General features: G+C 31.0%; 1 protein-coding gene and 1 long non-coding RNA gene across 5 annotated transcripts in view; one reads left to right on the forward strand and one right to left on the reverse strand.

Moving 5' to 3' along the window:
- The window catches only part of LOC145246649 (uncharacterized), a 360,640-nt gene extending 351,153 nt beyond the window's left edge, over nt 1–9,487 (forward strand). For all 4 annotated transcript variants that reach the window (XR_013863147.1, XR_013863145.1, XR_013863144.1 and 1 more), the window contains exons 2-3: nt 5,283–5,410; nt 9,061–9,487. This is a non-coding gene — a long non-coding RNA (uncharacterized LOC145246649). The remainder of the gene's footprint in view (nt 1–5,282; nt 5,411–9,060) is intronic.
- Nucleotides 9,488–13,969: 4,482 nt separating this feature from the next.
- Nucleotides 13,970–23,137, reverse strand: part of LOC145246651 (centrosomal protein of 72 kDa-like) — a 78,078-nt gene continuing 68,910 nt past the window's right edge. Inside the window, exons 14-15 of the mRNA XM_080108355.1 lie at nt 19,931–20,045; nt 13,970–14,427 (exon numbers count right to left, since the gene is read on the reverse strand). Of these exons, the coding sequence (XP_079964481.1) occupies nt 14,181–14,427; nt 19,931–20,045 (362 nt within the window). The 3' untranslated portion in view covers nt 13,970–14,180. The remainder of the gene's footprint in view (nt 14,428–19,930; nt 20,046–23,137) is intronic.

Genomic DNA, 23,137 nt, shown 5'->3' on the forward strand with positions numbered 1-23,137 from the left:
CAGTGATAACACCTAACGTTGATCTGGTTCCACGTCGTAACACGAACAAGGCAGTAATTGAATGAAAATCGTCACCATGCATAAAAAGTCCACCTGGTTTCTTTTCAGTATTGTGTACCAACTGCTCATCAATCATCAGGAACATTTTCACAGCAATTACCGTTTCCAACGCCCACGAGTATCAGAACGTGTAAGCACACAATGTTGTGATTTGACCACCTTCTCACATGGAACAAAGGAACTGTTAGGTTTCCATACATAGTGATACAGCAAACAGGCTGGAACATTCGAGAACGTCTCTATATAAGGATTTGCTGTGAAAATCAAATCAGTTTTTTCCAATTTATTTCCCCAAGACTGGATGTCAGGATAATTTCGTCACTGAGAGGCATTAAAATCCCCCGTCTTGAATTTGCACGCCACACACACAGGAACCTTAATTCTCATCATGGAAAATTACCACATCGAATGAGAATTAATTCTTCTTTTAAACAATGTTATTTCGAACTATTGTCTTCTTATGTGATGAACACATGCATACGCCTACGCATTTCGCTTACATGCTTTAATGACTGTTTTTATCTCGGAAAATAATCGCATTAATTTCAAGCCACGTGTGACACTCTGTTCATAATGATCAATAATTTTAAACTCCATGCTATTCTCACGAAATCCTCATTAGTCCTGCATTATGGACACTCATTACACGAAAACACTTACGTTAGATGATTTGAATTAATATTCCTAACACGTAAATAAATGTTGATTAATAGAAAGATGTCACCAGATCATGAAATGATTTCATATTAATACAGTGATTTCGAGTTCTTTGTCAAGTGTTATTATTTCTATATTGTTATTTTATGTATGTGAGGATGTGATCTGGTGACATCTTTCTATTAATCAGCGATCTCGTTAAATTTACCTTTAACGGTCCCGCGGATATCCTACTACTTTGGACTTCAAGTGGTTACAGTTACAGTTAGAAATAGGATTTACGGGTTAAATGGTTTTAATTTCTTCGTTTTTTTTATTAACAAACCAGTTAACTTTGAGATGTCTCTTTTATTGGCTTTGGTAACAGTTACTTATTGTACGATTTTTTGCTATGTTCCATTTATAGAAAAAAGTTGGATACTATTATGTGTTGATAGTTAAGTAGTTTCTTTAATTAACACGGTTTGAACGACTGTGCAAGCTGATCTGAGTAATTTTAACGTCATTAAACTGTCAATTACAGAATATATAAAAGACTTTAGAATAGATTAAATCGTAAACATATTTTTGTTTTTGTTTGAAAACGATTCCGACTTGCAATGAAAAATACAAATAAAATTTGTAAAATGCCGATGGAAATATAAAAGCAGAAGAGACTTAGTTTTGTTTTTATTTGCATATTTTAAACGATTATCTTAAACGCAAAAATCGATTATTTTTTAAATGCAAAAAAAATTGTTGATTAAAAAAAAAGATTTCATGGCTTTGTTTTTATTTTATCACGCATGCACAGAAGTTTTCAAACCGGAAGTTGTAAATAGAATGAATGGTTTCAATGCCCAAGCAAGACGATTTGAGTTTTATAATAGATATTTATTTACTGTAATGTATTTGGGGAGGGGGTCGGAAGTATAACTTTCTATGTAACAGTTTTAATTTTTCTGCAACTTGATTAAACGAACGTAATTGGCAGCAATGCACGTAATAGATTGTGTGGGTTTTCACATTTATTGGTTTTTAAAAAAATAAATGTAAATAAATGTATAAATGTACATTAATTATTTAAAGACAATATATTTTTTAAATTGTACGAAAAGAAAACTATTTAGGCAGGATTGTCGTTTAGTTGTATGAATACTCTCTAACCCTATACTGAGCAAAAGGAAATAAAGCGGGTGACTTTATTCCCTTTTGCTATTATTCATTTGTTTACTTGCGAAAACGTTCTGTTTACATTCAGAGAGTAGCGGTGTTACACATGTTATTCCTTTTTGCTCGATGTGGGGTTAGAGAGTATTCATACAACTAAACGACGATCCTGCCACTATTTATAAACAATAATAAAACAATATTTATTTGAAATATTAAAAACAAAAAACCTAAAAACAAGAAATTATATATTAAGCACTAGCAGTATCAGAATTTTGGGGGAATTTTTGACACCCCTAACAGAAAACTGCGAATAAAATATAGAAAACTCGTAATTTCTCTTTCTAAAGTGGGTTATTTATTTTCTTTATAGAATATGCTTCCAAAATAAACTATTTAAGTTGTTTAAAAAATAATAGAAATATTATTTTTCATTGTTTAAAAAACAGTGTTTACAAAGTGCGTGCGTGCGCTCTGGGAGCCATTTTGTTACGTAATGGAATCAATTGATTTTTATGAGATGAATATTTTTCAATTTTTAAACTTTAAAAATCTATCAAAATTTTCCTATTCGTTCAATTGTTACGTTTTTTTCAGGGTGAATGTAAAATTTTATGCTCTTTCCGATAAACTGAATATAATATTTTAGACAAACGTTGTTTTATAAATTCACCCCCCCCCATTTTGAAATGTCTATGAGAATTTTAATAATTAATTTTGGTCGACACGTTTTATATATCACAAATTGAAGATAAAACATGAATAAATAAAATACTCAAATTTAAAACAACAAAGAAATATCACTTATCTGTAAATTTACCGGTAAAGTCCAAAATGTAAATCCTTCTTTTTTCGATAACCACGTGTTTTTTTTTTTGTTTTTGTTTTTTTACGTGGAAGCTTAATTTTTGTTTAGAATTTTCCAGTCATTAATGTTCGGTCAGTGTATATTTTTATATTTAATTCCTGGTTTCCTTTTTTTCGATATAAAAAAAAAGACGAAACCCGATAATGCAGATTTATAGTATAATAAATAAAAAAATTCAGGTATTTCTTTAAGATATTAAAAAAAAATAATAATATTGCATATCTTCGTCATTTCGCAATCCGTGTAAATCCAAAAATGAAAAATCCCAGTTTTCATGTACGATAGCGTAAAGGCGCCAAAATAAAAAAAGGACAAGTTATCTCCCTTTATTCATATAGGGTCAATATGAAGCCACCCTCGAAAATTCCTTTAAAATTACGGCCAAATCTGTTCATTGCAATGTGGCCATAAAGTGGGTGCCCATTTGACGTCACATCATTATAGAAAAGTGACCCCCCACTTTGTGACCATTTGTAAAATTTTTTATCTTGGAAACTACTAGTTTCGTTTGCCGTATATATAAATGGTTATTTCCGTTTTCAGCGCCTCCGAAAACCTTTAAAAGTGGAAAATTTGAAGGAATATAATCCAATATCGAGATAGTATTTTTTTACACTTATAGGCTTCCGTACATAAGTAAATGATAATTTTAAATCCGGTGTCTTTACAACTTTCTTGAAAGACACGCGTTGTCATGATATGTGTTGGAAAAATCCTTCCATTTAAAAAATACATGGATTATAATACATAAATATGAATAAATTCTCATACAGGAAGATTAAAAGAAAGCATATCTTACTCATTAACCAGGTAAGTTCTTTATTTTGCCGTTAAAATAATTATCGTAAGATTCAAGTAATGTTATTGTTCGACAATCCGTGTAATGTTAAGTGAAGAAATCGAAGGAAAAATAAATAAAATTGTTTATTTCTCTATTAAAGCTTTTATGATATTAAAATTTGGTCTTTGCTCGTTTTATTGAAATAAAATTTACGGGTTTAAATTACGTTTTCATATTATTAAAATCTGATAGAAAGATAGCTGTCTATTCAAAATGGCGACTCGGCTGAAAATTCCCCCAAAATTCTGATACTGCTAATTAAGCACGGCTACCCGGCATTGCTTGGAAGTAAATAGAAATGAAAGTATATGTGTAACATCTTTATATCAAATTTTCTGTATCTCCCTCTCTCGTCAGCCGTTTCTGTATCCCTTACAGAAATTACACATTTTCTATTTAGGTTATTGAATACAGTTCGATTCAACTAAAGACTTGCTAAGAATAAAATTATGTTATAACGAATCTGCTCTATCTGGAGTATTGTGTACATGTTCAGTAACTACTGAGTTCCAATAATTTATCGCAACAGGGTTTCTTGTTTCAGATGATTGACTGCGGCCAGAAACAATGAAAAAGTAGTCAAACAGTGTACTTAACATATTTAAAAAAAAAAACATATTTCTCTGTCTCAATAGTAGTAACGCTTTTCAATCACTGCCTTGTTCGACTTTTAGGTCTTCATGGCAGAAGAGTACAATGAGTTCAACTGCCAAATAAACTAGGAAACTTAAATAATTCGTTTAAAAATATTATGAAATAATCATTATATTTGGTATAACGTACGTTTTACATACTGGTATGTGTTGAAAATCTTCGAAAAATTGACATCCAAGTTAAGATCAAGGCTGTTTTTTAGTCAACAAAATGGCAACTATACAGCCATATTGATTTTTTACGCATTGAATGTTTACACACTTTAATTGTGCATTTCTCGAGTTTCGTGTAAAAAGTCCGTTTATTTTACCCATCGAAACTCGAGAAATGCACAATAATTTAGTGAGTCAGTTCTTTCACCAGAATTCTTGAAGACTGGTACCACAGAAGCGGTTTTCCAGCAGTCAGAAAATTTATATTTTTAGGTGCATTTGATCATATTTATATAAAGATCATTGACGTTTTGATATATATAGGAGAACATTTTGCAATAGACGTAATGACTGCTTAGAAAAGAAGGTTGGCTACTAGGAAAAACCGACCAATCTTAAAGGACTGCCAACGATTTCTTGTGAAAATCATTCTAAGATTAATTAGTGTGAATGACATCTCCATGACTGATGGGTGATGTAGAAGAGTCAAAGGATGAAGAATGGTAAAAATATGCTGGAAGAAATTACAGCAGTGTGGATCCTCTTATCGTAAAATGCGTAGTAAATCATGCCGAACTTGGAGAGATTAATGCTACAGCATTGGTTTGACCAAAAGAAATGAGAATCAATTACTATGGTTTTTTTGGATTGCTACTTAAGCATTATATCTACTAACCAGTAGACCAAATAGCAATGGCCCCAAATCAGTGAGAGGAGGGGGGGGGTGCATGAAATCTGTAGATCTATCAGCACTGTATGAGGGGAGAGGGTCCACAAGAAATCCGTAAAGTAATAGGTCCTGAAACAAAGTGCATTCACCCCAACTAGTTATCCGGTATGCAAGAATATCTATTAATTGCGCTGTAATGAGTTATATCTTTCATCCATTCTATTCTTGCAGATTATGGACAATTTTGAAACACGATATTTAAGAAAAGAAACAAAATGTTTTCATTGAAATCCACACTTGTTGTTCAAATAAGATTTCAGAGTTCTTCAGCCTCAACAGGATGATGATAGCAAAAAAAGGTAAGAAAGTCATTGAAAGATTCAGTGTTTGATGAAGAAATGACAACCGAGAGAAAAAAGAATGATGGCTACATCTTCATTTAAAGATAATTAGTGAAATCCCGGATCCGCAAGCTGAAGATAGATTATATGTGTGTCAACTAAACTTAGCAGGGATCCAGACCAGTAAGAGGGATAAGGCCAGTGTACATAAAATCTGTAGAGATGTACGCCCGAAACAGAGTGCATTCTCTCCAGTTGACTTTAACTATGCTGTTAGTTATCTGTCATGTGGGAGTGCCTGCTAGTTCCACTCTAATAATCTGTATCTCCTGTCAATTCTATGGTTGCAGATTATGGACACTTTTCAAAATCGATATTTGACACAATGTTTTCATTGGAATCCACGCTTGTTGGAAAAATATGATTTCCGAGTTCTTCAGCATCAGCAGAAGGATGATAAAAAGTCAGAAAGTCTTTGAAAGATTCAGTGTTTGATGAAGAAGTAACATCAGAAGGAAAAAGGAATTATGGCTAAATCTGCATTTTAAGCAAAATAATGAAATCTCGGATCCACCAGTTAGCTGCAGATAGATCATACATGTGACAACCAAACTCAGTATCATACAAAGATCCAGAAGATCCAAGGTTTGGTGACTGTCAAAGAATTTTGATGACCACTCTAAACCCGACATAACATTTTGAAAATAACAACAAACATAAGAATAGTAAAACATTTTTTATTTTATAAAGCAAACGAACAATTATGATGGGAAAAAAATTAAAGGAATGTTGATAGAAAATTGTCCTTTTTCATTCAGTGTGTTTTTCCACCATGGCTCGAACTTGAACTTTGTGAAGAATTTTTATGAGGCACTTTTGGTCGATTATGTTTAATAAAATCATTTCTGATTAGGACGAAAAATAGGTGTACTTATGGCTGGGGATTCATAGAAACCCGAATGTTTTGGATTGTGATTTACAGAACAGACTGGAAATGGCTAATCATCATAGTCAAACAATCAATTAGTACTGACATTAAATATTTTCATTTTTTTTTCTGATTGAAGGTTAGATTCAATTAAAAAAAATAAATAAATATATATTAGTTTCAGAATGTTAGAGATTATATATAATAAATTCCACAGTCAAACAACGTCCCAGCCCACAAGAGCCATGACAGTCAACGAACCGAAAGTCCAAGACTCGAGTTTCGCCCTCATTTTGGGCACATCAGTTAGACACATCCGAACTCAGGATTCGAAATCCTAGCCTCTTGCATGCAAGGCAAGTACTCTGCCAACTTTTACTTTTGCTCAGTTGGGAGAGCGCTTGCCTCGCATGCAAGAGGCTTGGGTTTCGAATCCTGAGTTCGGATGTGTCTAACTGATGAGCCCAAAATGAGGGCGAAACTCAAGTCTTGGACTTCCAGTTCGTTGACTCTCATGGCTTTTGTGGGCTGCGACATTGTTTGGCTGTGGAATTTATTATATATATATATATATATATATATATATATATATATATACATGCACACACATATATATAGTATTAATATGTCCTAATAAAAATGATGTATAGTGACAAATACTAAGATAGTACATCGAGAAATGAAATATGTTTAAAGCTGTTAAAATTCATATTAGAATTGTCTGTAAGGACTTGAGGCATAATGGATAAAGTAATTGGTTAAATTCAGTTTTAAAAGTTACACTCTTCTGAAGATTGAAGGTTCAATTCATGGTGGAGACACTAAATTAATTAGGACTTCTACCAGTTATGGCTGACAGAATGAGAGCATATTCACCCCATGGATTAAATGAAAGGTTCTATTCGAAATTTTGTAATGATTCCGGGGCTCAACAGAAAAATTCCCAAGTTCGACAAGGTACAAAGATGAGAACATTAGGTTAAAGAATCCAAATAATATGAATATTACTCTTCGTACGCATTAAAAATGGGTTTAATAAATTTCTTCAAATCGTAAATAAATCAATTTTATTTCTTTCATTCTATTTCTTTCTTCTTTTAATTTATGCTTTTTAGGAAGATTTTTCAACTTCATTTATTTTATTATTTAGGTAGTGATAGGAATAAAATGTGTTTTTATAGTAACTTTAACGTTGCCAAATATTTTAGATGAGGGATGATTATTTGTCTTATTTAGATTCTGTGGACTATGGTTCTCATCTGAAGTGTTATTTTTCACGTTTCAGTCAATGTAACCTCCGACCTTTTTCGGATATATCTTGTCAAACTCGAGAATATTTGTCGAACTCAGGAATCTGCATAGAATTTCAAACAGAACCTTTATTCAATTCACAGGAGTAGCATGCTCTTGTTCTGTCAGCCATGACTGGATAGAGGTCCTAAGTAAATTGAAATTGTATTTTTCAGTCACACTGAGGATTGAATGGTTATCCAAATAATAGTAAACTTAATTTACCCTGGTTTTGAATGCTTTAGTATCGATTGTTTTCTAACTTTCTTTTTTTTTGCTTTAAAATTGTAAACTGCTTCGGCCATTTCTAGTTTGTCATGTAAATCACAATCAGAAACGTTCACGTTAGCATGGATCTCCAGCTATAGAAGCGCAAGAAAATGTTTTCATCATCATATTCGGAGTAACGTTTTACATGTTGGCATTTGTTGTACAGGTTATGATGCTGGCAACGAAGATGGTTTTTTGGATCTTTCATCTCTTATTTTGATTGTCAGCATCACCCATCTTGCAAATGGAATCATTTTCATATTTTTAACAAAAGATTTTCTGTCACTCAAAGATTTTAGAAAATTCATGATGATAAATCACATGTAAATAAATAAGTTTTTTTAAATGAGTTTAAACATTAAAGTGTGTGTGTGCGCGCGTGTATGTGTGTGTGTGCGTGCATGTGTGTGTGCGTGTATGTGTGTGTGCATGTATGTATGTGTGTGCGTGTATGTGTATGCGTGTGTGTGTATCTTTGTTTCAACTTTCTGATGAGGAGTCTTACAGTAAGCAACCTAAATTACTTATGTTTACTTCCGACTTGTCTAGGAACATTTGCAAAAGTTATTTTGTTTCAAAATTTCTATAGCATGATATAATCTGCAATTTATTTATCTATTTTTAATTTTCTATTATTAATTCATTTATTTATTCATTAATTAATTTAATTATTTATTTACTAATTAATATATTCATTTATTTATTAATTTACTTATTAATGCATTTATTTATTATTCATTTATTCAGTTATTTGCTTTTTAATTTATTCATTCTATCATTTATTAATTTATTTATTAATTTATTAATTAATTTATTTATTAATTATTTACTAATTTATTTATTAATTATTTATTAATTTATTTATTAATTTATTTATTCTATCATTTATTAATTTATTTATTAATTGATTTATTAATTTATTTACTAATTTATTTACTAATTTATTTATTAATAGTTTTAACTGATATTTTTAATATTAATTATTGAGCATCATTTCTGCTCTTGAAAATTTATTCTTATTCAAATCTATGTAAAAGATAACAATTTTTCTGTTTGATTATATACCTTTTTTATCTTTCCAATTTTTTTGATAATCTTTTTTTGTCTCAAGATCAAAAACTTTATTGCATGTTTCATATGTATCATTAACGTTATCGATTCTTCATCGAATCATCTTTAGGCGACGAAAAGAAATGAACAAAAAAGACGGAGAAAAGAAAATTTCAAAGAGCAGACAAGAATGCGCATGTGATCTCTCACAACACCAAAGCCAGCCTGATCGCCGTTATCTACCAAGTATTCGCCGAGCTCCCACCGGCACTTGTGGAAACAGCATGTTCCCAGTTCTGGACCTGTATCGAGGCGGTGATTGAGGCTGAAGGTGGCTACATTGAATAGATGTCAGCTTTACTAGATAATCAAGTTACCTGAATTAATTTTTTCAATAAAAGTTTTAAAATAAAGTTGTTGTGTTGTTTTCTTAAGAATGACAAATTTATCACTCCATCTTGTATATTGTTCAAGTTTCTCCTGGAACTGCACTGGTTTGTTTTTTTTAATGTCTGACTTCATGCACACATTCTTACCTGCTTTTTGAAATTCTCTTATTTGTTCCAGCATTTTTACTCATAAATACCAAAACAAATGTGTATGTAATACATCATTTTATGTGTGCATACAGGAAATAATATATAGATATATAAGAGCAAATAGTTAGAAAAAACATGTTAAAAACTCTTTGAAAAAGAGTTAAAAACATATTTAATTTGAAAAGGAAACACTAAAAAAGTGGATAGTCCTTAATCCATGGAGTTTTGAAGAAATACTTTCCTTCTCATCAGAGGGTAGGATTTAGCAAAATGCGGGATCGGATTTTGCTTGCAAAAGTATTTGATGAAACTGCAAGTAAGTCAAAGATCTTACTTGATAACAAAATGTGAAGCAGAGGGAATAGGGTGAAGAAAAAGGTGATTTCACGTGAATGGATAGTCTGGTAAAAGGTAAAGTATCCAATGACGGTAAAATCCAAAAATGCAAACCCAAGAAAGTTAGTTAAATTTCCATTCGCACAAGTAAAATCCAAGGGAATCGTGTAATTGGAAGATGGTCCAAAATAATCCAAAAGGCTGAAATCTGTGGAATAATTCACAAATAGGTACAAGGAAAATAGGAAAGAATTCCAATAATATTATTAAAAGAAAAATAAGATATGTGTTAGACTCAGCTGCCAAGACAAGGCGTAATTGAGAAAAATGAGTGAAGAAGAAGAGAAAAAAAGGGTTGAATGGTGATAGAATTAAATAGAAAATAGAAAAGCAAATGTCAAAATGACCATTTTTATATATATATATATATATATATATATATATATATATATATATATATATATATATAATTATCTATGCAGATATACATAATATATTACATACACATCTATTTCAACAGCAATCAATATATAATTAGAGCTTAGTAGTAGTAACATGAAAATAGACTTATGGAAAATGTACTTTGCATATATGTTTGTATTTCATTCCTGTTAGCAATCATCAGGATATTAAAATACATTTCTGTTTAGCTTACTTGTCAAAAGTATATTTTCAAACAAAGGAATAGCCATTTTAGCTACTCGCAAAATAATTCCATACTAATAGGTTGTTTTTACAATTGTTCCAAAGTCAATTTATTTGTTTCTACATTGAAACAATTATAAAAAAACTCTTAGAATGAAGTCTTTTGAAGTTAGCTTAAAGCTATATATATATATATAATAAATAAAAAAACCAATATATATATAATATAAATAAGGAAAGCAATATATATAAAATGAATAAAAAACAATAGATCTTATATATATATATATATATATATATATATATATATATATATATATATATATATATAAGATCTATTGAGGTTGTTTATGTGTTTTTTATTAGCAATTCTGTTGTATTTAACTGTTTTGCTTACATAACAAGTGAGGGAGTTACCTGCCCTTTGTTTTTTGCATTGACCTTTTTTCAGAGGGACATATTTTTTGTTGTTGTTGTTATTATATATATATATATATATATATATATATATATATATATATATATACACACACACACATCCAAGGTGCTTCTAAAAAGTTTCCAGACTTTTTTATAAAGGCATTTAAAATTGTTATAAACTCTTGAAAATTCAATATGTTATTGCTATACATCTTATGGGATTACCAACTAATTTTTATGACTTCACGTTCAAATGAACAGCTACAGCAGGAATTGGAATACACCCTACTAAAGTCTGATTATCACAGTTAGTGGATTACAAAAATGCAATCTGGACATGAGTACACATTAAAAGAACGATATGCAATAAAATTATGTTTTAATCTTGGAAAAACTGCCACAGAAACGTATGGAATGCTTCAGACTGCTTTTGGACCATCTTGCATGAATAAAGTACCAGTTTTTGAGTGGCATAAGAGATTCAATGAAGGTAAGAAGTCTGTGAGAGATCATGAGAGGTGGGGGAGAAGTAAGGAAGTCGGAACACTAGAGTTGATTGGTGAAATAAAGATTTTCGTGGGTAAGGACTGTCGTCTTTTTATAGAGCCAATAAGTGCACAGTTTGATGTCATAATGAGAACTGTACACACAATTATTTGCAAGGAATTGAAGATGCGGAAGATTTGCACAAAGTTTGTTCCAAGAGTGCTCAGTTCACAACTCCATCCTTGTCACAGACTATTTGACCAAGATGGGAATCAAGACAGTTCTTCAACCTCCCTATGGTCCAGACCTTTCTCCATGTGACTATTGGTTATTCCCTAAGCTCAAGGAAAACCTTAGAGGCTGTTGTTGTGAGACAATTGAGGAGATGAAAGAGGCTGTGACGAGGGTCAGTTATACGCTCACACAAGAAGATTTCCATGGGGCTTTCCAGAAGTTGTTGGAATGGTACAACAAGTGCATTGCAGCCAGAGAAGATTACTTTGAAGGGGACTAAAGTTTTATGTGTGTATTATCAATAAAAGTGCCCATACGAACAAAATCTAGAAACTTATTGAAGGCACCTCACATATATATATATATATATATATATATATATATATATATATATATGTATATATATATATATATATATATATATGTATATATATGTATATATATATATATATATATATATATATATATATATATATATATATATATATATATCTCATAATTTAGGAATTTAAAATTTGTGATTTGAAAAAGTTAGATTTCAAATATAGAAATTTTATTGTATGCATGACAAAGAATACAGTATAGTAAAACATGAGTTTTCGATGTTTATACATCTCTTTGGAGGAAAAATATTAGCAAATATTATAAAAAGGTTTGCACCTAATTTGCTAAAGGTAATAAACATGGAAAATTAAATTAAAAGTTTTTAAATCATTTTAGCTGCTAGAATAAGGGAAATTGGATATTGATGCAGCAAAAAAAAAAAAAAGGATGCTGAACTTCAAATCGAAAGTGTATGCTAAATCCTTTGTTTTGCATACAATAAAATTTCTATATTTGAAATGTAACTTTTTAAAATCACAAATTTTAAATTCCTAAATTACGATTTATTTGCTCTATCTAGTATATTGAGCAATTTTATTTAGCTGAGATAGTCTTATATGAAATATTACATCCAATAATATTTTGTAAGACCGATAATCACTTGATTTGCACACCGGTTGAGCACTGTAAAAGTGGTGGACGGATGTTTGTTTAAATAGACATTTGGACAGGTTATTTGTGGGCATCGCTTCCGTGGTTGAGTGGGAGAACTGCTGACTGTCAACACGACGGTTCTAAGTTCAATCCTTGGCTTGGGAGTGGTGCTGGTCTAGTGGCACTGATGAGTTGTGATACAATGAAACAGGACTATATGTCGATGACTACAAATATATATATAAGCTCTGTTTTTCTATGAATTGTATTGAATTTTTATCTTGATGTATAATATAGATAATATTCTTTCACGAGAAAGCTTTTCAGAAATAATTTTTATATCAATATATTAATATAGCATTTTTAAAGAATTTATATATATATATATATATATATATATAATATATATATATATATATATATATATGTATATACACACACAGACATTATATATAAGAAATTAAATAACATCAAAATAACTAATAGGAATATTATACTCTTTTTCTCTCTCTTGCTGATATATATACTAGCAAGTATATGCTCCCTCCAGTTGCATGAAACAAATATATACTACACTGATCCCTCAAATGTTTCGGTCAATGTAACCTTTGACTATCTTCAGGTGTATCTTGTTAAACTTAAGAATCTTTATGTCAAAATCAGAAATCTATCTGTTGAACTCAAGAACCTGTACAGAATTTGGAACAGAACCCTTTATTTAATCCACGAGGGTAGCATGTTCTCATTCTGTCAGCTGTGATTACATAGAATTTCTAAGTAATTTGCAATTATATTTTACGTGTCACCCGCACTGAAGATTGAACCTTAAACCTCCAGAAGAGTGTAACTGACAACTGAATTTTACCAAGACTTTATCTTTAATTACATTGATCTTTGCGGAGTTCAACATGATACACCTGAAGAAGGCCAGAGGCTACATCAGCCGAAACATTGTGAAAATAACACTCAAGTTGAGTAATCTGTTTTGATGATAATATAAGAGTCATAAAAGGAAAAAACTGTATTCATTTAAAATATGAGATTATATATATATATATATATATATATATATATATATATATATATATATATATTTATATTTATATATATTTCTGTAGAAATATATTTTCTTATTATATATCAATCCTTATTTAAGAAGCTCAATGTAATTACAGAGGAATATAGAGAATAAATGACAAAAAGTTATATTCCAAAATTCATGATGTTTACAATCTTATAATTTATTCCTTTAATTCAGTTGACTTTGAATTGCATAAGTTAACTGAATTAAAGGAATAAGTTATAAGATGGTCAACATCATGAATAATTTTGGAATATAACTTTTGTGTCATTTATTCTATATATATATATATATATATATATATATATATATATATATATAGAGAGAGAGAGAGAGAGAGAGAGAGAGGGGGAGGATAATATAGTTATTTGTGTTCTTTTTAAAGCTGTTAAATTTGTCAAATTACAATATAACATTTTATGAATGTTTTAGAAAATAATTTTAAACACCGCCTCTGTTGATCGTAGTTTAGTAGGCATAGTTTTCAGCCAGATATGCACCCATGTTCAAAGTATTGCTTGTTGATGTGAACTAGTGAACGAGGGAAGCTCTTTCGTCGCTGTCATAGAGTTTCACAGAAGGTTTGTCCATCGACTCCGCAGCCATTGAGAGCCAGGATCCAGCCTCGGTCGGAGGATTCTCAGAAACACAATCCAAAGCCGCCATAGTCTGTCGCAGCTGATCATAGTTCCACTGTAGTTGATGCACCTCAGATGCATGCCGTGCCTTAGATTCTTCAATTTCAGACATCAAATGATTATTGGCTCGGATCAGCGAACTGGCATTAAAAAAGACAAAAGTTGGTAAAATGAAAAAAATATTAATTAAATTTACTTTAGTGAGAATGAGAAAGATTTCTACAGCATCTGGTTAATATATACACACACACACACACACATATATATATTAGTGATGGGATGATACATATATATACACACATACACGTATACACTACATCGAACATAATGACCTCTTCAGGTGACTTCAAGGTTCCTTCCTCTGGAAGAATCAGCAGTTGAATGGAGAATGGATAACCATAAAATTTCTTAAATATTGCAATTAAGAAATTAGTTACAATCTAAAATATTTACTTGAAATTAAATTAAAAAAATATATCTTACTCTTTATTTAGCACTATTAATAACCTCATTAAATTCATTTTTTTTTCTTTGGATACATTTAACCTGGAATTATATATATATATATATATATATATATATAAACTTATCAAATTTTAGTCATTCAATAAATTTAAAATTATGACGTGAAATTGTTAAATTTCAAATCAAAATATTTTTATTATTCTATGTAAGACAAAGAATACATTTGAAATATAACTCCTTATCCCATAGGATTTCGATGTCTACCATCTCTTCAGAGGAGAAAATATTAGCAGATAGTTATAATGGTTTACACCTTATTTGCTGAAGTCAGTGAGACATAGAAAATCACAATTACAAGTTTTTTAAGTATTTAAGTATCATAGAGTAAGGGAAGTTAATGAAAAGGATATAAAAATTCACATCCAAATTGCATGGTAAAATCCGAAGTGAACCATGCAATTTGGATGTGAATTTTTATATCGTTTTTATTAATTAATTATATGCATATATATATATATATATATATATATATATATATATATATATATATATATATATATACATACATATATATTTAGGGGATTAGAACAAGAGTCTAAAAAGCAGAGTATATTTTAATGTATTAGTAAATTAATACAATTAAAATAAAAGAAAAGAAAACTGTGCTCGTTGTAATGCAGATATATAATAAGCTCGATAGGCATATATGACCTAGAGCTATTTTAAATTAAATTAAATTAAATTTAAATTAAAAATCTGTTTCATAAGGAAGAACAAACAAAATCATGATTTTTAATTTTAATTATAAATTATCAATCATCTTACTCAATACATATATACATATATATATATATATATATATATATATATATATATATATATATATATATATATATTAATGATAGGATGATTAATCAGATTCAGAAAAATCAGAACTTTTAAGAATATTGAAATTGGAAAAATCAGAACTTTTAAGGATATCAAAATCGGTATCAGAAAATTTTGAGCCTAATTTTCAATTTCAAAACAATTCTGCTAATTTTTTTCTTGAAAAAAAAATGAAGCAAACATAAATTTACTTATTTATTTTATAGAAGTTGTTCATTTACAACAGAAAAGTAAGGTTCACCGAATTGGTTATAAATCCCATTCCCAAATTTAACATTGATTGTCAGAGTCTAATAAATTTCTTTTATTTGATCAACTACTATGAACAGAGTAAACCTTCAGAGATTAACTTGACTATTCTCTAAGCAAACCTTTTCACATCTATTGACTAAACCTCTCAAGAAATTCACACTTGGTTATTAAAAGATTATAAAATGCTATGTATAATGGTTTTTCAATTTCAATGTTATTTTCTCCTTCTGAAAAAAATCAACATTTTATAGCATGTTTTCGTTTTTGGACACAAGTGGAAAATATTAATGCAAATCTAAAAATGAGTTTATCAACATCTTGGATAAAATACATAAACGAAAATATACATTTAGAAGTTTCCCAAACAAAAAAGGAAATCATATTTACATTAAAACATATACACACCCTAAAAAGAAGATTGAGGTTTGGACATTTGTTATAACTAATAGAACAAAAATGAGATGAAAAACAGATAAATATTACCAAAGGCAAGACTCTTCTACTTACATGGATAATTTTATTTGTGTTTAAACTTATTTTAAAGTGTATTTTTGGTTCAAAACGAACTTAGTGTCAACTCTGTTAAGTTAGAATAAAAATGACTGCTCTATCAGCCCTACTCAAGAACCCTTGATAACCATTCAAAATTGAAAATTAAATAAATGCTGGTAGAAACGCATCAAATAAATGCAAACAATTAGGCGAAAATGTTAAGCTCTATGAATATTTTGTTTCATTTTCGATTTTTGAGCGATTAGACAAGATTAAAAAGTTAGAATGACTGGAAATAATTATCATGTTAAATTTATATGCAAAACAGTTTTCCTACCAGAAATTCTAAAATAATTGTTTTTTTTTCTTTCTGTCACATAATCTATAAATATAAAAGCGAAATGTATGTATGTATGTGTGTTCGCTTTTTCTGTGTATCTACAAAAGGCTTCTTTCAGAGAAGCGGTCGCTTGCTTCACAACATTTTAAAACTTTTTATATCACATATAAATCCTAATATTTCACAGTTAACAACAAAGCTCGCCTGTCTATTTAATTTGCTCGATTTCGGGAAGATAAATATTCAAAATTTGTCGCTCGCCGCATGTGGGTTAGTCTTTTTCCTATAACATCTTGGGGGTGCAAAAAAAAGCACTCAGCAGTAAATGAATACTATCCCGCAGTCAAACTTGACCTCATTAACTCATTAAAACGTGCACCTGCTAAATCCAACTAATTAAATAAATTCAAACGTGTTTCCATTAGCATCTCGCGGTGGGGCAATGGTTAACATCACACTTTTTTTTTTTTTCACACTTTAATTTACAACTTTGCCTCAAGGGTTCAGGTTTGATCCTCATACTTACTTTTTTTTTTTAACCCCCCCCCCAAACACCCGGGCAACGCCGGGTACCCCTCGCTAGTCAAATATATAAAATCTCACCTGTCTGTTTAAATGTATGTACATATGTCTGCCTAAAACTTTTGACAGAGGTGACGGATTTTCATGAGATTAGTATCGTTTTGAAGTTCGACCATTCGGACAACAAATATTGAAAAATTGGCTAAAAACATTAATTCCTTCGTCCTTAACTGGGCACTTTTCTACAAGGAGGGGTTGCTTTTTTCGCCGATATTTTCGAAAGTCATCCCCTCTTTTCAATTTACTAGTCTTAATTTAAACTTTTGACACTTCCGGTTTGGTGATGGACGCAACAGCAAAGGCGTCACGTCTTTTTTTTCACATTCTTTTCCACCTTCGTGGTACAAATTTGAGCCTGTTTGCTACTACCACTTTTTGTTTTTTGTTTTTTTTGCTCAACACACACCTCCAAAAATATTTATAAAAGACACCATCATTTTAGCTGTCTCACATTGTAACCTGCACCTCCCAATCATTGAAGACCTACTCGTTTGCATAAATAAACTGACCACCAATCAGGCTCAATATGAAGGCGAAGGCATGCTTAAGTGCTTTTACTGTTTTTAAACGATTTTAATTGAATTTTCAATAAATTCAACAAACGCTATTTTTAATTTCATCACTCACCTGAAGACGACTCATGGAAGTCAAAAACATTCGCAACTATGGCAAATTTCTTTTTACACTCGAAGAGAATATTTGAAAATTGACACACCAAATGGAAAAAACGAATTACAAGAAAAACAAACAGGAATTATTCCTGATGTTCTATGAGATATATATATATATATATATATATATATATATATATATATATATATATATATATATATATATTGAGCACTGTTGAAGTAAATACTTAAAGTTTACGCATAAATTTATACTTTCGTATATGAATTTATGTGACTAAATTAAGTAATCGTATATATATGTGTGTGTGTGCGTGTGTGTGTGTGTGTGTGTGTGTGTGTGTGTGTGTGTGTGTGTGTGTGTGTGTGTGTTGGAACAATTAATCGGAATCGAGAATCATAAAAATAAAACTTTTTGGGGTATTGGAATCAGTATTGGAATTGAAAAATTTAAGCCTAATTTCCGATTTCAAAATGATTTTTCCAATTTTTTTCTTGACACAAACACAAATTTATGTATTAATTAGAAGTTGTTCAGTTACAACATAAGACTAAGGGCCATGGAATGGATTATAAATCCTATTCCCATGTTTAACATTGATTCTAATTTATTTTTTTCACTGGTCAACTAGTGTAAAGAAAAACATTTGACAGTTAACTTGCCTCTTCCCTTTGTAAACCTTTTTGTACTAATTCACTAAACGTTTACATACCTCCTATCAGGGAGTTCACACTTGATTATTAAAAGATTTTAAATGCTCTGAACAAGTTTTTTTTTTATTTCATTGACACCAGCTGGACATTGTCATTGTCTGTCATCAGATTTTTCTGAAATGATTAATGTTTTATGGTATGTCTTTGCTTTGGACATAATTTAAAAATATAGATAATGAACAGGTTGCCCGGCATTGCCCGGCGTAATATATGCATGAATATTATATTTTACTTATTGCAGATTTCTTATTTATGATAAACAGAAATAACATAGGTATTGAATGTAACATTAAATTCTTTAAAAAACTGAAGTAAAAAACAGCGAAAAGAAAATGAGACATGTGCATGCAAGTATTATTATTTTTTTTGTAAACAGTCCATTTCTTGTAAATAAAAAAATATACTCAACCAAAACCTAAAGACAGTGAGTCAAGTATGATAACTTGACACGATCTTTAAAAAGTGTTTTCAAACCTACTTATTCTTAACATAAAGAAGCTGTCATGTTTTCCAGACAAACAGATAAAAATCCGATGACATCCATATCCCAATTTTTCAATTTTTTTCTATTACAAGAATGGTTCTCCACTCAAGATATTTTATTCTATATTTTTGTTTTATTTTGGTAATGTCTTTTTGCTCCAATTTTTCATTCAAAATTTAAAAGGTTCTTTGATGCTTTAAAAGAACTTTGTTATTTTCAATATAATTCCCAGAATGCCATCTGCTTGAATTATGGGCTGTTTTAATCACAGCATTTCATGACAACGGAAACATACTAATAAAAAGAAGGTAATATTTTTATTGCTAATATGAAAGACTTGCTGTCTTTGATGAAGGGTTTTTACCCGAAAAATTTAGTCAACCATAGACAGACTATCTCAATGCATTCTTACACAAAAAGCCATGAGGCTACTAAAAGTAAATCCAAGGTACAATTTCTATTGTTATCTGTTTGTTTTGTAACATAGCGCAGACACGCATATGCAAATGTAATGAGAGAATGAGGAAATAAATGTTGTTGTACAACAAAAAAATGCGAGTTGAACTTCTTTTCTATTTTCTGTCTGCTTTGCGACTGAGGCTACAACATGTTGGTTCCCGGACAATGTTGCAGCTTTTGGAGATTTATTTTCTTTTCATTAAGCAAATTTCACTCCCAGGGTTAAACGCAACAATCATGAAATAAGAGAAACCAGTGAGTGGATTGTAAAGTTGAAAGAAAATTGAAAAAAAAATTTCTGTAAAAAAAAACAAAAAACTCTTGATCTTGGTACTTACTTGTGACTATCTTTTAACATGCCTGTAAGCGTCTGCATTTGGTCGTACTGCTTCAGTCCATTTTGTAACATTTCGACATCCTTGTGAAGTCTCTGATTCTCTTTCTGTATTTGTTCTATTTTTAGAAAATGCAATTAGAATTTTGGGATCACTGATTACGTGATTTACAATCCAATACTCTGTGGTGTGATCCTTGGCTTTGGTAGAGGCCATCTTTGGATGACGATAGCATCTTTGTGTAAAACCAAAAACCACACCAACATTTAATATAAATTAAGGTATAAAAGTTATGTTTTAGCGAAGGAAGAAAATGAAGGATATTTATGGAACAGGGGATGCATTTAAAAAGGGAAATATATGAAACATGCAGAGAATAGAAGAGTGTAAACTAAAACATAGACACAGCTATGTAAATGGAAAATGTAGAAAAACGAAATTTTATAACATATGGATTGGGGTATAAAAATGTTTTAGCGAAAGAAGGACATAGAGAGGATATATATGGAACATGCATGCATAATAAAATCAAAATAAAACATGTGCAGGGTGACATCGCAGCAAGGAAGAAAGAAAGACAAAGATTATAAAAAAAAAAACATGGCTCAAGGACGGCAGAAAGATAGATGTGTTACACACGGACCTGAGAGCGGCAAAGAATGATGTGTCCTAAACATGGTTGAACAAAGAGTATCGTGTTCGACACGACAGAATCTTGTTAAGCAGATTAGAGTACAAAAATACTTTTGAACAAGAGACAAGACGTTATTTTGGAAGTACTTGTAAATAAATGTCTGTTGTTTCACCTGGAAAAAAATGTGCCAAATTCTCTTCTTGTCTTTGTTTCCTTGTGGCAGATGCTATACACGGATGTTCAGGATGGCTTGCAACATCTTGAACGAACCACACCACCAGCCAGCAACTATACGGAGATTTATCACCAGTATTGTTGAAAATGCAAAAGAGAAGGATACAACTAGCAGGCCATTGTATGAGGTATCAGGAAGAAAAAGCAAACTTGTTATCTGGCCGCCCTCAGATGGTCATCCTAATCAAGATAGAAATTTTTCTTAGATAATCTATTAAAGGACACAGTATTGGAGAGCATAAAGGATATGCAAGCAATCATGCAAGATTGAGACAGCTGGAGGAGCCGTGCGGATTCTGTTGTCGAGTGTCCTGAAAAATGACAAGATAAACAAAATGTTGAAATTATCAGTACTCGTGCAAAATATGGACCATGCTAAAATAATGTTGGTATATAGAAATCCATTCTTAAGATGCAAAGAGAGTTTTTTTCCTAACTATTCTGTACTGTGAAAAGTAAAAAAAAAAAAAAAAAAAATATATATATATATTTGATTATAGTCTGTACGTTTGTACCTGGCACAGTTTGATTGGTGGTGTTGTCACATCTGTACCAGTCAGAAATATGTCCTCGTTAATCAGTCCAACAGTGTTTTTTCTTTTGTCAGGCTGAAGTATGATTCCGTTTAGTCTTAAGAGGTCCAACCTCTTAGGCTTTACCTTCTCTCTGAAAAGGGATTTGTTTATTGCTCATCGCCTGAGGCGCCCTTGTTGGGAAATGCCCACAGGACTGCCCAGACTGGAGGAGTCGTGTAGATTCTGTGATTAAGCATCCTGAAAGAAGTTGAGAAAAATTGTTAAGCCGCTCTCCAACTATCTATTTAAAATTATTGCGCAGCAGCCGCACTTCGAATCAGTCTGTACCTCCAATCTTGCTCAGAACATTGACCACCTGTAAACTGTTTAGAGAAATGGAATCAAGTGAATGCTCTTTTTTAGATATCTGCTATAGTCTGATTGCCTTGTTTGCATGGGATTCAGGGACATGTAGAGAGGGTGGGTGCTAATGGTGCCCAAGCACCTTCCTCTTTTACTCCTGTTTTGAAAGTTACCTTTTCAGAGGAATGTATTATAAACCTGTGCCCCAGCGAGACATGTTCATTATTATATGTTTGCCATCTTTTTTTTCACTTGAGCACCTGCCCTGAAAAAGTCCTCTGCATGTCACTGCTGAGCTTGGATTCTGATGTCTAGTGACTACTATTTGAGATTATATCTAACAGGGGACTGTGGGGAGTTGAGAAGCAAGATGTCTGTTTAAATTACATTTAGACTTTTATATTTAAGTCAAGGAAGCAGGAAACAGGGAGGGAATTCCCAAAATTTATCAGTCCGAGGAAAGAAACTATTAAAGTAGAAGGTTTTCCAACATCTAGAGACATCCGCAGTGAAAGGGTGGTAATTTGCTGCTTGTTGGGTTAGTCAGAGTATGTGCATCAAGGGGCACAAGTGCTATGAGTTCATCAGAGCACATCCTATTAAAATACTTGTAAAACAAACACAGGGATACAACATTGCCATGACAGGGCCTATCGGATTTGAGACTATTTTTCAAACTCTGTCTAATAGTGAAAGACTAGCTGTATATTTACCAGCTCAAATGTGACAACAATACTCTATATGTGGGCAAATTGTGGCTTTGTAAAGATATAGGATACTCTTTGATATATAAGTAATTTTCTAGCACAGTAAAAGGATCCCACCTTCTTTGCAGCAGCCTTAGCAATGTCCTCAATGTATTTGTTCCAATTTATGTTTACTGTGAATGTTAAGACAAGGAGTTTGAATGATGGGCTCTCACATTGGGTGTTACTTGCCATGACTCTTACCTCCAAATTGGGACAAAAAAAAACACAAAATGAATATAATATGGTTTCAATAATTATCTGTGAAGTAATGTTAGGTAAAGAAATAAACCTGTAACTCTAAAATGAGTATGTTGTATTAATTTTTTTTAACTCTAAAATGAGTATGTTGTATTAATTTTTTTTAACTCTAAAATGAGTATGTTGTATTAATTTTTTTTAACTCTAAAATGAGTATGTTGTATTAATTTTTTTTAACTCTAAAATGAGTATGTTGTATTAATTTTTTTAAACTCTAAAATGAGTACGTTGTATTAATTTTCTGATATTAATATGTAGACTGCTACACTTATTCAGCCACTACAAAACACAAGCTACAGCTACTACCACAACAACTCTGCTTCCGTTTTCTACAACTAGTAATAGATGTAATTGCAAAGAGATATAGACAGTTGCTACTGCTATGAATTATCAACACAACAGTTATTTAGGTGATGAGCTGCTGTCCATATCATCTACCAGAGACAAATAATGAGCC

The sequence above is a fragment of the Euprymna scolopes genome, chromosome 24 (genome assembly GCF_053919585.1).
Source record: "Euprymna scolopes isolate OS-2025 chromosome 24, ASM5391958v1, whole genome shotgun sequence".
Lineage (NCBI taxonomy): Eukaryota > Metazoa > Mollusca > Cephalopoda > Sepiida > Sepiolidae > Euprymna > Euprymna scolopes.